General features: G+C 35.5%; 1 protein-coding gene across 1 annotated transcript in view; it reads right to left on the reverse strand.

The window, feature by feature from the left end:
• DCAF6 (DDB1 and CUL4 associated factor 6) overlaps window positions 1–16,699 on the reverse strand; it is a 254,975-nt gene that overhangs the window by 62,127 nt on the left and 176,149 nt on the right. The window contains exon 11 of the mRNA XM_007937724.1: window positions 6,235–6,405. Coding sequence (XP_007935915.1) covers window positions 6,235–6,405 — 171 coding nt within the window. The remainder of the gene's footprint in view (window positions 1–6,234; window positions 6,406–16,699) is intronic.

The raw sequence follows: 16,699 nt of genomic DNA on the forward strand, positions 1-16,699 counted from the left end.
GTCTGTGTTAATTGGTTTCCCTTTTCTTTGTTGAAGAGGGTCTGTGCAATCCTTCTGCCTAGTCCGCCATCTTGCCCCGCCTCCCTGAACACTAATTTTTAAGATAAAATCCTTTTTTGGTCATTGCTTTCATTCTCTTTTTTCCATTTTTTTTTTTTTAAACGTTTGTGATTTTTTTATTGAAATTTTACAGAGCAAATCAGTTTTCCATTCACCAATTCACACACATTTTGTTTCATGTCACTGACTGCAATTGCCTCAATGTAATATCCCACTTCCTCTCTGTGCTTCTTATTTTCACTCTGCTTCCTCTCCTAATCCTTTAGGCCTTCTGGACGTTGTCCTTGGGCAAACGCTACCCTTTTGATCTCAAATGGTTGATTGTTCCACTGAGTATCTACCTTTCTAGAGTTATTGTTCACCTTGTAGACCTGTCTGTTTGACTGAAAATTCAGCTAAGGGAGTGAGTTCAGTTCCAGGTCTGAAAGGTCTATTCTATTTTTAATTTTGGGTACCATGCAACTGGTTTTAGGAGAAATTTTTTTTTCTTCTGTCACATAAACATTTGAAGTGACATGTTTGTTTTTTACCACTAGATATTAATAATAAACGCAATACCCACAACCCCTGTTTTACACAAATATTTTCAAATATTTGTACAATAACCATCAGACTCTCTAATATTCAGCAACTGCAGTTATTAGTTCAATCCTGACCATACTGCCTGTTTGCATACTCTACTACATCTCTCTGTGAACTCTCTTCTCTAAACACTGTCACAAAGAAAAACCTAAGTGTATTTCCCAAAGATAACTTACTATAAAATGCATATGGTTGATCAGTTTATTGGAAATGTTAAGAATTATAATAGTATTTTTAAGGTAGAGAGAAAGTTTAAGAATAAACTTTATTCAGTATTAAGCTCAGTGTGTCTCCTGATCAACTGTTATATAGTTCAAAGATTTGCCTTTTGGTTTTGAAAAAATTGTTAGCCTCTTGGCACCAGAATTTTCTCAACTCTAGGAAAAAGAAATAGAGGATTATATTTGACAGGAAAGTATCAAGGTCTCTTAAGCCAGTTCAAATCTGGCCTTTTTATTCAATAATAGTGTAACCTTGGGCAAGTTACTTAACTTCTCTGAGTCTCAGTTTCTACAACTGTAAAATGGGCATAACCACAATATCTACCACATAGTATTTGTGTGAAGATTTAATGAGCATTTAAACTATTTAGGTAACATATAGGAAAGGATCAACTAATGTTTATTATTATTACTTGCCTGTTTTTTACATGGTGTTGAATGAAAAAATAATGATAGGAAGTTGTTCTGCAAAATATAGAGCATTATTACCATGTTTATTCTGAGAGATTCATTAGAATTCATCATTATTTTGCCCAGGACTCTAATAATCACTCAGGGTAGTTAAGGAGTGCCTGCAGAGCTAGCTCATCATTCTGATTTATTAACTGCTTAATGCTGTAACAGGAGCTATGGTAGCATGTTGGTTCAAGTAGTTGGCTGCTAACCAAAAGATAGGTGGTTAAAACCCACCAGCCCATCTGTGGGAGATGAGACAGTCTGCTTTTGTAAAGATTTTTAGCTTTGGAAATCCTATGATTTTGGAAATCCTATTCTGACTATCGAGTCTCTATGAATCAGAACCGACTCAATGGCAGTGGGTTTGGCTTTTTAGTTTTTTTATACTATAAACACTGAAATATGGGTCGCACATATCCATTTGAGATACGTATACGTGTGACTGTGTCTTCATGGACACTGTGGGGAATCTAATGTTGTATAGGACCTGCTGGCACAGGATCGGGTAAGTGCTGATTTTCTCCAATATGGCTCAGTTTTGAAAAGCCCTTTTTCAAAATAATCACTAATGTTTTATACCCTTTGGGGTACAAAGATTACTTTTTTTGATTTGTTTTGTTTTCCAATTGGCAAAACCGTGCCATAAAGTGAAAAAACAGTTCCTACCTGACCCTCTCTAGACTGCCTCCATGCTCCAGTGGGGCTCTGTGGTGGTCAGGCCAGTACCAGCAGACTCCATAGGGTGCTGTCACTCTAAGCAGAAGCTAGCAACCCATGACTTCAGGGGACCTGAAATGGAAAAAAAGAGTTGGGCTTAAAATCAGCCATATGCTGAATGCCTCTGGCACAGCTGTTGGGGGCATTCATCTGATAAATATATATACAGCTCATTAAAAACCCTGAGTGCTATCAATTTTATATGGCCTTAACATGAGGATATTTTGAGGCAGTAAATGAAAGATACTATAATATGCTATTATGTGTACTACTCTCTTTTAACATATATAATACTCATGCTTATGTCATCTCTGCAGGCCACACTATATAAATAAATAATCGAGAAACTGAGGCATAAAGTAGCCAAATGATCTGCCCAAGGTCTTATGGAATAGAGGCACGGACAAGAATCCAGCCAGTCTTGCATCCTCACAGAAATATGATAAAGGCAAATTCATTTCTTCAAGATTTAAAAAAAATCACTGAAAGACTAGAAATTAGTTGCATAAATTTTAGATTTCCTAAATGTCCACAAAAAAAGTACACTATTTAAGAAACTAAATAAAGTGAAAAATATTTTAAAGTAACATTCTGATTTTGAAAAATGAAATTTTGGAAAATTGGCTCTGAAGGGTTATCATTTATAGGTGGAAACTTTTTTTTTTTTTTCACAGCGCGGTTTTTAAACTGTGTTTGGGGGAGCAGAGGTACCATGGGGATGGGTCTTTATTTCTTATTTCCCTTCATGTTTAAATTGAGAACAGTGTTACTATTAAATATTTTATGTTCAGAATTCCATCTAAAACTCTGATGAATGAGTTCACAACTGGGGGAAAGAAAACTACTATCTTACCATCTTTTAACATCCATCTTGTACATTTCATTTTTAAAAATTTGAAACTGAAGGTGATACTATTTGGTATCTAAAATATTTGTATTAATCTTCAATTTCCAGGAATTATAAGATACTATTCCATCTGAAATTATTCACTAACTAGCAACAGGTCCCTTCCCATTTTATCCCACAGAAAATGTAGATTATTTTTTCTATAAAATGGCTGGAAGTTACTTTCCTATAGAAATTAGGTACTGTAGACTCAGCTTATACATTGTTTTTCATAAATGATTTTCATGAATCCTATATTTTGAAAAAACAATGTTTGCCAGACAATGTAAGACATCAGAAATTCTTTCTACTACCTTTGCTAAAATTTATTGATTTTCAAATCACATGAATGTGTCCTTTGAACATCTTATATCTAAATACTTAAACAGGTGAGAAAACAATAAAAATATTCATTGGCATTATCATCTCATATTGATATTGTAAAGGTTTCTAGATACAATGGGAAAAAATGCTTTTTCTATATGAGAATTGTACATTCTTCTACTGTTAATAAATTAAAATCTAGAGTGTTAATTTTGGTTCTTCCTAAACTAATAGGTTATTTTGGTACTAAGATCTAACCTGAATGACTGGATCAATTAATATATGAAATAAAATTTTAATAATTGGAATTCAAATAAAATCTATCCTCCTGTTGAATTTCATAAATTTAATTACTAGTCTGTATTTTTGTAATTTGTATATTGTGAAATGAAGACTTTTTCATTAAGCCAACTCATTTTTCCTTATATCCCAAATTTTTAAATGGATAAAATATATAGTTTTTATTAGCTGTCCTTTGTAACAAACTGACAACACATTATTCAACTGTTCTCAGAGCTTTTATTGCCAAATATGTGTTTCTGAGACACGTGATGACAGAGTAAGATAAAAGTAATACTACTCAAATAAACTCAGAGCATGATTAAATTTGTTAGGGCTTCATATGAATGCTCTGTTAAAAGCATATGATAAAGATGAAGTACTTCACCTTATAGGTGGAAGAGAAAACAGAAATTGAGTGACAGCACTAATTTAATTGAGTGACAGCACTAAGGACCTCTAATATTGGTCTATGCAGGCAGCATCAGGGACTGTATACATTTAATAATGAAAAGAACATGTTTTTTCAACTTCAAATTTGGCAAGTTGTTTATTCAACTTTAGCTTTTTAAAGATTACCACAAATATACTATTTACCAAACTAGATACTTATTAATGAGAATGACTGATAATCAGAGTTGGAAAGAAAACATCTTATTTCAGAGACCATATAATCACCTTAAAAGCTTTCTGATTCTTAAAAAACTGCTTCAATTAAAATTGGTAAACTAGATACGAAACGCTGTTGTTGTTGTGTGCTGTCTACTTGATTTCAACTCATACAGACCTTGTAGGACAGAGCAGAACTGCCTCATAGGGTCTCCAAGACTGTAATATTTATGGGAGCAGATCATCAAGGCTTTTCTTCCATGGAGCAGCTAGTAGGTTTGAACCGCTGACCTTTAGGTTAGCAGCTGAGTAGTTAAGCACTGTGCTACCAGAGCTCCTTAATGAAAGGCTAACTCAAAACTCACTGCCGTTGAGTCAGATCTGACTCATAGCAACCCCTCCTTGGGATTCCAAGGCAGTATCACTACGGAAGTTGATTGCCCAACCTTTCTTCCGAGGAGTGGCTGGTGGGTTTGAACTACCAGCCTTCAAGTTAGCAGTCAAATGCCTTAGGCACTATGCCACCAGAGCTCCCAAAGAAAGGCTAGAAGTTTCAAAATATATTTTTTAATGTCCACAGTGCTTACTTCTTTTCCATTAAAGTCGAAAGTTTTATTCTCAAAATTTCCTTTAATATTTGGTTTGACATTTGCTGAATTTTAGTTTAAATGCATACATATAATCTTGCTTTTCATTAGCTTTTGTTGTTCCACAGATTCTTTTTTTTAACTTTTAAAGCACTTTGGCCAGAGTTTTATATAAAGCATAACTCATAGCAAAATTACTACTAAACATCATTATTAGAATGTAATCAAGTTCCTTGTTAATTGTTAGTTTTAAAAACAGGAAAAGATTTCTCTGTTTTAAAAACAAAAAAGAAATAATTAAAAAAAAAAAAAAAAAAAAAAACACCAAGAGATAACTTTACCTGATTGAATATTCCTTGTATTAACATAATATTGCATTAGAAACCAAGTTGATGATTTGCCCCAAACATCATATATATATATCATAAGAGTTTAAATCTATTTCATTTCACCACAGTATTATATAATGTGCTTTGTTACTATAGCAGTTATTGTAACAGATAATTATATATTAGAGGTTTTCCAGTTCTACCAATACATAAATTAATTCCAACTACTTTAATCAGAGTTCTCAAAGTAATTAATGTCCAAATTCTTCATCCTGAGTGTTGGCAAAACAAAGTATGTCAAACAAAATATTATAAATTCATTAGTATGAGAAACTAGCACATACTAGTTCCAAAAGGGAGAATAGATTTACAGTACCTATTATCCATCTTCTTGAAAAAATTAAGTTGACAAATTATTTTGTGCTATATTTCTCAATTCCTTCAACCAATGTTTATTGAGCACCATAAGTTGTCTGATCATAAAAGAATCAGGCCATTAATAAAGTCAATAAAAAAAAAGAATGGCACCAATTATTACTGTCCTATTAGAATTTTACAGAATATGAAGAACAACAAGAGACTACAGGGTACTTTTACTGCCCTAAGTTTCAGAAAGTTGATCATGTATAGACGGGATTATTAAGCAAATACTGAAAAATTACAAATAATTACAGAAGGGAAAGATTGAGTCAACATGCTAGTTTAGGGCCAAATACTACTATAAATCTAAAATCTAGCATTACCAGCTTTATATAAGAATACTGGTTAATTTTCAAAGCAAAAAAAAATAAATAAATAAAAAGAGGAAGAGGCGCTAGGAGCCATAAGCACAGATATCATTTCAGCACACAGGAAATTTCAATCGACATATTAATGCAGGCTCTAAAGTCACTAGATAATTATTAGAAAGTAGTTCAACTATAAAAGTAATAAATAGTTCCCCCTTTCCAAATATACTACGAGTAAAGTAACGGATTATTTCACATTCATCTTTCTGGCAGATGCAGCTGCAAACCTGTCCTTCTAACTATGTGATGAATACCACCATATGCAAGGAAGGGAGGGTAAGCTGCAAGTGTATTAGCTCTCTTTTTGAGGGGAAAAAGGAAAGCATCTTATTAAATAGTAGCAATGTTAAAAAAAACAATTCTACCAGCTGCTTAAGGACACTTGACATTAATAACCTGAAACATGAGGGTCCTGTGAAGAGCCCTCATGAGAAGACTGATCAGATGTGGAAGGCTGTTGCTGGGTACGTGCAGCTAGTTCTTGCTGCCTCTGCTGTTCAGCCTTCTTAAGCCTCAGTTGTTGCAGGCGCTTACGGAGCAAAGCTATCTCAGGCCCCCTTAAAAATTCTGACACAGATAGGGAAAAAAAAGGGTGAAAAGATAGTAATAAAACGGAAAATAGTAAGAATTTGAATATGCATCAAAGAGAGAAAGGATGTAAATAAAGCACATCTCATAGAGGAATACTAAAAAACTAGTCATAAAAAAGGAATTATTATGAGAAATGAAATGCACTTACATGCTCACACACACAAATCCTTCTCTTTAACTATGATAGATTAGACATATATATTTCTCTAAGCATATATGCAATGAAACAGAATAAAAAGAAAGTCCTACATAGGCAAAAGATTTTAAAATAAACATTACTTTCCTCACAAATTTAGTCTCTTTTTACAATAAAACAATACCAGAAAAGAAATAAAAAATTGAAAGATTATCAGTTATTTCATCCAATCCATACAAAAATATTTCAGTATTTCACTAATTTCAACCAATAATGAAAATTCTATCAAAATGATGAAAAAGCCATGCATCTGAAAACAGTCCTTAGAATTTAGTCTTTAAAGTATCTTTACATATTCTTCAGCTAATAATATATTTCTTTTCATATTGTTGCTGATGTGTTCTATTGAATTGATTCCAACTCATAGAGACCCGATAGGACAGAGCAGAACTGGCCCTGTAGAGTTTCCTAGTCTGCAGTCCTTACAAGAGCAGATCGCCAGGTCTTTTGTCCTGTGGAGCCACTGGTGGGTTTGAACCTCCGACCTTTCAGTTGGCAGCCGAGTGACTAACCATTGTGCCACCAGGGCTCCTTCTTTTCATATTAACAATTGTCTGTTTACAGTTATTTTTTTTTAAGATAAAACTATTTGCATAATGTTAATATTTACATAAACTTTATTTGCAGCAATAATCATAGAGGAAAAGCAAATAAATAACATGAAATTCTGCAAACAGATGTTCACTGAGTGCCTACTATGTAGATGGCATTGTTTTAGGCTCTGGGGATAAAAAAGTACTAAATAAAATACTAAAGCAACTCCTAAGGAGCTTATGTTCTAAGGGAAAACAGACATCAGCAAATACATACATATATTTATATATATATATATATATGCATGTGTACATGGTGTGTGTATCATGTAAAGATAATTGCTATTGAGTACAATAATGCAGGGTAAGGAAACGGTACAGGGGGTGTTGTTATTTTATATATGACCCACATTAGGGAAGACTTCTCTCATTCTCTCAAAAGATAACATTTGAACAAAGACCAAAAGGAAGTTAAGGGAATAAACCACACTACTAATATCTGGAGGTAGAACTGTTACAGGTAGCGAGAAAAGCAAGCACAAATGTTCAAGGCAGAGAAGTTTATATAGATAAAATATACATTAAAGGTAAAGGGAGCAAAATTTACTGATGAATAAAATGTAGAGTCTCCCCAAAACAGAGTTGCCAATTACAGTGATGGTAAAAAATAAAGGAGGAACAAATAGTATTGAGAAGAAGAGAACAAATAAACATTCAAGTGGAGGAAGTAGAGTAGGGACTGAATCAGAGGATATATAAGTTTGGTGATATAAATTTGGAAATATTATTTAAAGTCATCTAGAAAGTAAGTGAAGAAGCCCTAGTGGTGCAGCGGTTAAGCGCTTGGCTGCTACCAAAAGATTGGTGGTTTGAACCCACCAGCCACTCTGTCAGAAAAATGTGGCAGCCTGCTTCCATAAAGATTAAAGCCTTGGAAACCCTATGAGGCAGTTCTACTCTGTCCTACAAGATTGTTATGAGTTGGAATCACCTATAAGGCAGTGAGTTTGGTTAGGATTTAGAAACCAAGTGATTATAGAGGCCCAAGAACTGAGCCCTGGTGCACTCTGATATTCAAAAGGAGGAAAAACTTCTAAAAAGAGTAAGTTGGTGGTGCCAGTGAGGGGACATCTGTGTCTAGCAGAGCTCTGTAGACTCAGTGATGAAAGTGCATTAAGAAAGAGGGAATGAGCAGCTATGTGAAATCCTGTTGATATACTGAAAATAACAACAACAACAAACTGAAAATTGACCACTGGATTTTGCACCATGAAAATCACTGATGACCTTGATAAGAGCTGTTTCAGTGAAACAATAAGCTAAAGAAGGTTCAAGAGAAAGGAGGAGATAATGAAGTCAAGAAACATGAAATATTCTTTCCAGAAGTTTTGCTGTTAGTGAGGAACAGAGAAATGGGATGATGGCTGGGAGGGGATAAAAAGTCAAGGGAGGTTTCTACAAGATTGGGAGATAATGCACATGTTTGCATGGTGACAGACAATATTCTACTGTGTATGTGTTTGTGCTCTTTCAAGTGTGTACTCTTTCAAGTGGTGAAGAACAAAGATGTCTCCATGAAGACTAAGGTATGCCTGACACAAGCCATGGTATTTTCAATCACCTCATATGCATGGGAGAGCTGGACAATGAATAGGGAAGATGTAAGAAGAACTGATCCTTTTGAGTTGTGGTGTTGGTGAAGAATGCTGAAAGTACCGTGGACTGCTAAAAGAACTAACAATCTGTCCTGGAAGAAGTGCAGTTGGAGCACTACTTGGAAGCAAGAGGGGCCAGACTTCATCTCACCTGCTTTGGTCATGGTGTCAGACGGGACCATTCTCTGGAGAAGGATGTCATGCTTGGTAAAGGGCATGGTCAATGAAAAAGGGGAAGCCCCTCAACAAGATGAATTGACACAGTAGCTGCAGTGATGGGCTCAGGTATAGTAGGGATAGTGAGGTTGGCATAGTACCGGGCAGTGTTATGTTCTGTTGTACATGAGGTTGTTATGAGTTGGAGATGACTCAACAGCACATAACAACAACATGTGTGTGTGTATGTGGGGGTAGGTAGGATGGAGATAGATAAAAAATGTGGGCAACATCAGGAACTATGTCCTCAAACAGACCAAAGAAGATGAGTTCCGTGGATAAGAGGAATCATTGGTTTTGGATAGGTGCATAAGTACTTCATCTACTATAACCAAAAGGGAGGCAGAGTATATGAGTATAGATGTAGATAGCCATAGATTTGGTGGTGGTAACATGCAAAGGTTCTCTCAGTGACACTGGCAGCAAATTATAGAAACTGTCAAATAACTATCAAATGCTCCTGCACAGATTGTGAAGGTGTAAAATAATATAAAATTTGGTTTATTACTTCAGGAATCAATTATAACCTCTACTTATAAACAATTTTATTTCATTAGCCAATTGGCAGTTAAGATTTAATAAACAATTCAAGCATCATAGTCTCTCATTCTTAGTTCTTACAGAAAACTCTCTAGTAGCAGGTAGCTTGATATTTATTGGCAAACAAAAGGTGATGCTCAGTGGCAGAATGCCTCCTTGCCTAAGGCACTTGACTGCTAACCAGAAGGCTGGTGGTTCAAACCCACCAGCCACTCCTCAGAAGGAAAATGGGGCAATCTATTCCTGTAGTGATACTGCCTCTGAAACCCAAGGAGGGGTCACTATGAGTTGGCTCTGACTCAATGGCACATAACAACAACAACAACAACAACAGAGCTATCTTACTTGTTGTTAGGTGCCACAGAGTTAATTCCCACTCACAACAACCCATGTGACAGAGTAGAATTGCCCCATAGGGTTTTCTGGGCTATAATCTTTATGGGAACAGATCACGATGTCTTTCTCTTGCATAGCCAATGGGTACTTTCAACCCACCAACTTTCTTAGCATATGAGTGCTTAACTATGGCACCCCCAGGGCTCCGTGTCTTATTTATAGTCAGTAAAATAGTGATGCTTTAAGCAATATGAAATAAAGCATTATTACAAACTGCAAAGCTTGCCAATCTCTACGTTAAAAGCAATCTACCACAAAGAGAGAGTATATATGTCAAATTTTGCTAAGAAAACAAAAATCACAAAACATTTACCCAATTTCTTTGTGAGTTTTATTTAAACTCTCGTATTGTGAAATGTTTCATGAGTCTCCATCCAAAACTCACCAGGTGATGGAGCAAATAAATAGCAGATTCCAAGGACATGCATCGTTTTGATATAATTTGGATAACCAAGATTTAGTGATGAAAATCTTCAGAACAATTATTCAATGTTTCCAGTGCTTTAAAAAACCTCCACTTTTAAGGCTGGTTTTAGGGTGGCTTTTTTTAGGACTTTCAAAAACGTGAGGCTAAGGAAAAAAGTAACTACACAGCTAATTATGAAGAGCAAGTAAAGAACTAAAATTTTCAACCAGACACACCATATGTTTAAATAGTTCTGTTGGAATCTTTAAATAATAAAGTGCATAAAATACACACCTCATATTCTTTCTAAAATGTAAATAACATTATAAAATCATTGGAATTCACCACATAAATAAAACAAAGGAAAAGAACCACATTTGCATCTCAATTGATGCAAAAAAGGTATTTGATAAAATCCAACAGCTTTTCCTGATTAAATCTCATAAAACAGGAATAAAAGAGAAATTCCTCAACATAATGAAGGGCCCATATGCAAAACCAACAGCCAACATTATTTTCAATGGATAAAGACTGAGAGACTTCCTCCTGAGAACAGGAACAAGACAAGGATGTCTCCTGTCACCACTCTTACTCAATATTGTATTGGAAGTCTAAGTCACAGCAATAAAGGAAGAAAGAGAAATAAAAGATATTCACATTGGAAAAGAAGAAATACAACCATCTCTATTTGCAGATGACAGGATCTTATACATTGAAAATCTCCAAGATTCCACAAAAAAGTTATTGTATCTAATAGAAGAATTCAGCAGTTTAGCAGGGTATAAGAACACACAAAAATCAGTTGGGTTCCTTTACACTAACAAGGAGAAATTTGGAAAGTAAATCAAGAAAACTAAAGCATTTACAATAGCTCCTCAAATCATAAAATGCGTGAAAATAAATCTAAACAGGGACATAAAAGACTTATAGAATGAAAACTATAAAACACTACTATAAGAGATTAAAAAAGACCTACATAAACAGACAGGCATTCCAGGCTCATGGACTGGAATACTAAATATTGTGAAAATGTCAATACTTCCTAAAGCAATCTATAGATACAACATAATCTCAACCCAATTCCAACAACTTTCTTAATTGAAATGGAAAAACTAATCACTAAGTTCATATAGAACAGAAAGGGGCCCCAAATAACCAAAGCAATAATGAAGAAAAACAAAGAGGCCTCAAAGTTCCCGATCACAAAACATTCTATACAACTACAGCAATCAACCACCACTTACCTGTCAGTTTGTTGTGCTATGGTGACTTGTATGTTGCTATGAGGCTGGAGGCTATGCCACAGGTATTTCAAATACCCGCAGGATCACCCATGGTAAACAATTTCAGCAGAGCTTCCAGACTAAGACAGACTGGGAAGAATGATGGAGCCATCCACTTCTGAAAAAAATTGGCCACTGAAAACCTTATGAACAGCAGTAATATACTGTCAGATACATTACTGGAAAACTTTATGAACAACCACGAAACACTGTCTGATATAGTGCCCAGAGATGAGCCCCTCAGGTTGGAAGGCACTCAAAATACAATTGGGGAAGAGCTGCCTCCTCAAAGTAGAGCTGATCTTAATGATGTGGATGGAGTAAAGTATTCGAGACCTCCATTTGCTGATGGGGCACTACAAAAAATGGGGAAAAGAAGCTGCAAATATTCATTAATAATTGGAACGTGGAATATACGAAGTACTAATCTAGGAAAGTTGGAAGTTGTCAAAAATGAAATGGAATGCATAAAGATCGATATTCTAAGCATTAATAAACTGAAATGGACTGGTTTTGGCCATTTTGAAGCAGACAATCATATTATGGTCTACTATGCTGGGAATGACAAATTGAAGAGGAGTGGTGTCACATTCATTGTCAAAAGAACGTTTCAAAATCTATCCTGAAGTATAATGCTGTCAGTGATAGGATAAAATCCATATGCCTACGAGGAAGACCAGTTAACACGAAAATTATTCAAATTTATGCACCAACTACAAAAGCCAAAGATAAAGAAATAGAAGATTTTTACCAACTTCTGCAGTCCACAATTGACCAAACTTGCAATCAAGATATGTTGATTATTACTGGTGATTGGAATATGAAAGTTGGAAACAGGGCAGCATCATTGGTAACTGGAAAATATGGCCTTGGTGATAGAAATGACACCAGAGATTGCATGATATAATTTTGCAAGACCAACAACTTATTCATTGCAAATACTTTTTCCAACAATGCAAATGGTGGCTATACACGTGGACCTCACCAAATGGAATACAGAGGAATCAAATAGACTAAATCTGTGCAAAGAGGAGATAGAAAAGCTCAGTATCTTCAGCCAAAACAAAGAGGAGCTGATTATAAGAGCAGACTATCAATTGCTCATATGCAAGTTCCAGTTGAAGCTGAAGAAAATGATAACAAGTTCATAAGAACCAAAATACGACCTTGATTATATTCCACCTGAATATAGAGAACATCTGAAGAATAGATTTGATGCAATGAACCCCAATGACCAAAAACCAGAAGAGTTGTGGGAGGACATCAGGATATCATACATGAAGAAAGCAAAGGGTATTAAAAAGAAGAAAAAGATTAAAGGAAGAAAAGATTAAAACTGATGTCAGAAGAGACTCTGAAATTTGCTCTTGAATGGAGAGTAGCTAAAGCAAATAGAAGAAATGACAAGATAAAAGAGCTGAATAGAAGATTTCAAAGAGCAGCTTGTGAAGACAATGTCAATTATTAATAATGAAATGTGCAAAAAGCTGGAGTTAGAAAATCAAAAGAGAAGAATACACTTGGCACTTCTCAACTGAAAGAACTAAGGGAAAAATTCAAGCCTTGAGTTGCAATATTGAAGGATTTTATGGGCAAAATATTGAATGATGCTGGAAATAGCAAAATAAGATGGAAAAAATACATAGAGTCACTGTACAAAAAAAGATCAGTAGATATTCAACCATTTCAAGGTGGCATATGGTCAAGAACCAATGATACTGAAGGAGGAAGTCGAAACTGCACTGAAGAAATTGGTGAAAAATAAGGCTCTAGGAATTGACCCATTGAGATGTTTCAACAAATGGTTGCAGTGCTGGAGGCATTTACCTGTCTATGCCAAATAATTTGGAAGACAGCTACCTGGCCAAATGACTGGAAGAAATCCATATTTGTGCCCATTCCAAAGAAAGGTGATCCCACAGAATGTGGAAATTATCGAACACCATTACTGTCACATGCAAGTAAAATCTTCCTGAACATAATTTTTAAATGGTTGCAGCAACATATTGACAGGGAACTTCCAGAAATGCAAGCTGGATTCAGAAGAGGATATGGAATAAGGGATGTCATTGCTGATGTCAGATCTTGAGTGAAAGCAAAGAATACCAGAAAGATGTTTCTTTGTGTCTTATCTAGTGGCGTAGTGCCTAAGTCATTTGACTGCTAACCAGAAGGCTAGCGGTTCAAACTCACCAGTCACCCCTTGGAAGGAAGACTGGGCAATCTATTTCCATAGAGATATTGCCTCAGAAACCCAAGGAGGGGTTGCTATGAGTCAGATCCAACTTGATGGCAGTGAGTTTGGTTTTTTGGTTTTGACTATGCAAAAGCATTCTACTATGTAGATCACAAAAAATTATGGGTAACATTGAGAAGAATGGGAAATTCGAGAACATTTAACTGTGCTCATGAGGAACTTGTATATAGTCCAGGAGTCTGTCACCTGGAGAGAACAAGGAGACACTACATGGTTTAAAATCTGGAAGGGTGTGTATCAGGGTTGTATCCTTTCACCATATTTATTCAATCTATATGATGAACAAATAATTTGAGAAACTGCACTATGTGAAGAAGAACATGGCATCAGGACTGGAGGAAGACTCATTAACAACCTGCAATATACAGATGACACAACTTTGCTTGCTGAAAATGAAGATGACTTGAAGCACTTACTGATAAAGATTAAAGACTACAGCCTCCAGAATGAATTATACCTCACCATAAAGAAAACAAAAATCCTCACAACTGGGCCAAAAAGCAGCATCACAATAAATGGAGAAAAGACTGAAATTGTTACAGATTTCATTTTACTTGGGTAAGTAATCAATACCCATGGAAGCAGCAGTCCAGAAATCAGATGTCATATTGCACTGGCCAAATCTGCTGCAAAAGATCTGTTTAAAGTACTGAAGAGCAAGGATGTTACTTTGAAGACAAAGGTGTACCTAACCCAAGCAATTGTCAATTGCCTCACATGCATGTGAAAGCTGGACAACGAATAAGGAAGATTTATCAAGAGTTGATGACTATGAACTGTGGTGTTGGCAAATTATACCGAAAATACCATGGACTGCCAGAAGAATGAACAAATCTGTCCTACAAGAAGTGAAGTCATAATGCTCCTTGGAAGTGAGAATGGCCAGACTCTGTGTCACCTACCTTGGTCATGTTGTCAAAAGGGACCATTCGCTGAAGAAGGATATCATGCTTGGTGAAGTAGAGAGTCAGTGAAAAGGGGAAGATCCTCAACAAGATGGACTGAAACAGTGGCTGCAATGATGGGCTCAGGAATAGCAGGGATTGTGAGGCTGGCACAGGATTGCGCTGTGTTTCGTTCCATTGTACACAGGGTTGCTTTGCTATGAGTAGCAGCCGACTTAACAGCACCTAACAACAGCAACAACAGTAATCAAAACTGCCTGGTACTGGATCAATGATCAAATCATAAACAAGTGGAACAGAATTTATAACCCAGAAAGAAATCCACCCAACTACAGACAACTGATTTTCAACAAACAAAGTCTATTGAATGAGGAAGGAACAGCCTCTTCAACAAATACTGCTGGCAAAACTGGATATCCACTGGAGTAAAAATGAAAAACTATACCTCATACCTCATACCATACACAAAAACTAACTCAAAATGGATCAAAGACCTAAATGTTAAAGCTAAAACTATAAAGTTTCTAAAAGACCAAAACTATAGGACCTAGTTTTTTATAGCACATCAAACACAACTACACCTAATCCTCACTTACAGACTATCTCATTATCCAACATTTCACATTTATGACAATAATAAAAAATCTACTATCCAACTATTTTGCGTATTAATGATATACATCTGGCAGTAACAAATGCCAACATGCAAGGTGGGAGTAATACTGGCTGTGATGGTTAAGGTTAGGTATCACCTTGGCTGGGCCATGTTTCTCAATGGTTTGGCAGTTATGTACTGATGTAACTTGACAGTTATGTAATGATAAAATTTAGGAGCTATATAATGATGTAGTCATTCTCTATTTTGTGATCTGATGTAATCATCTGCTACTTTCACACAATGCCAATTTTCGCAAAACAACGTGGTCTTTGGAACTTAACTATGTTGGTAAGTGAGGAGAATAGGAATCCAAATATATAAATAGCAGAACACAAATTAGATAACCACATACAAATTAAATAGTTATGCTCATCAAAAGATTTTATCAAAAGGAAAAAAAGAAAACCTATAGAATGGGAAAAACATCTTAGAAATGACATATCCAACAAGGGTGTAATTTCCAAAATATATATAAAACTTCAACAACTCAACAACAAAAAGACAATCCAATTAAAAAATAGGTAAAAGACATGAACAGACATTTCACCAAAGAGGACATTCAAGGAGCCAACAACCATGAAAAGATGTTCTCAGTCATTAGCCATCAGACATGCAAATCAAAACTGTAATAAGATACTATACCAAAAGACAAAAAGCAACCAAACTCACTGATATTGAGTCAATTCTGACTCACGGTTACCCCCAGTGGGTTTCTAAGGCTGTAAATCTTTAGGGAAGTAGATCACCCCATCTTCCTTCCAAGGAGTAGTGGTAGGTTTGAACCACTGACCATCTATGTGCTTAGCAGCCAAATGCCTTATCCACTATGACACCAGAGGTCCTTCAATAATATACTATATCCTTGCTAAAATGGCAATGGTTAAAAGAGAGAGAAAAAACAATAAATTTTAACAAAGATGTGGGGATATGGGAACCCTCATCCATTGATGGTGGGAATGTAAAATGGTACAACTGCTATGGAAAACAATATAGCAATTCTTCAAAAAATTAGAAATAGAGCTTCCTTATGATCCAGTCATTCTATTCCTTAGATATACTGCATAGAGCTAACAGAAGAGACACAAATATACATATGCACACCTATGTTCACTGCAGCACTATTCTTTTTCTTTTATTGTGATTTGGGTGAAGATTTACAGAGCAAATTCACTTTCCATACAGCAGTTCACGTATACTTTGTCTCATGTCATTGACCACAGTTTAC

This window comes from Orycteropus afer, unplaced genomic scaffold (assembly GCF_000298275.1).
Source record: "Orycteropus afer afer isolate SDZICR_OR568_19922 unplaced genomic scaffold, OryAfe1.0 scaffold00044, whole genome shotgun sequence".
NCBI lineage: Eukaryota > Metazoa > Chordata > Mammalia > Tubulidentata > Orycteropodidae > Orycteropus > Orycteropus afer.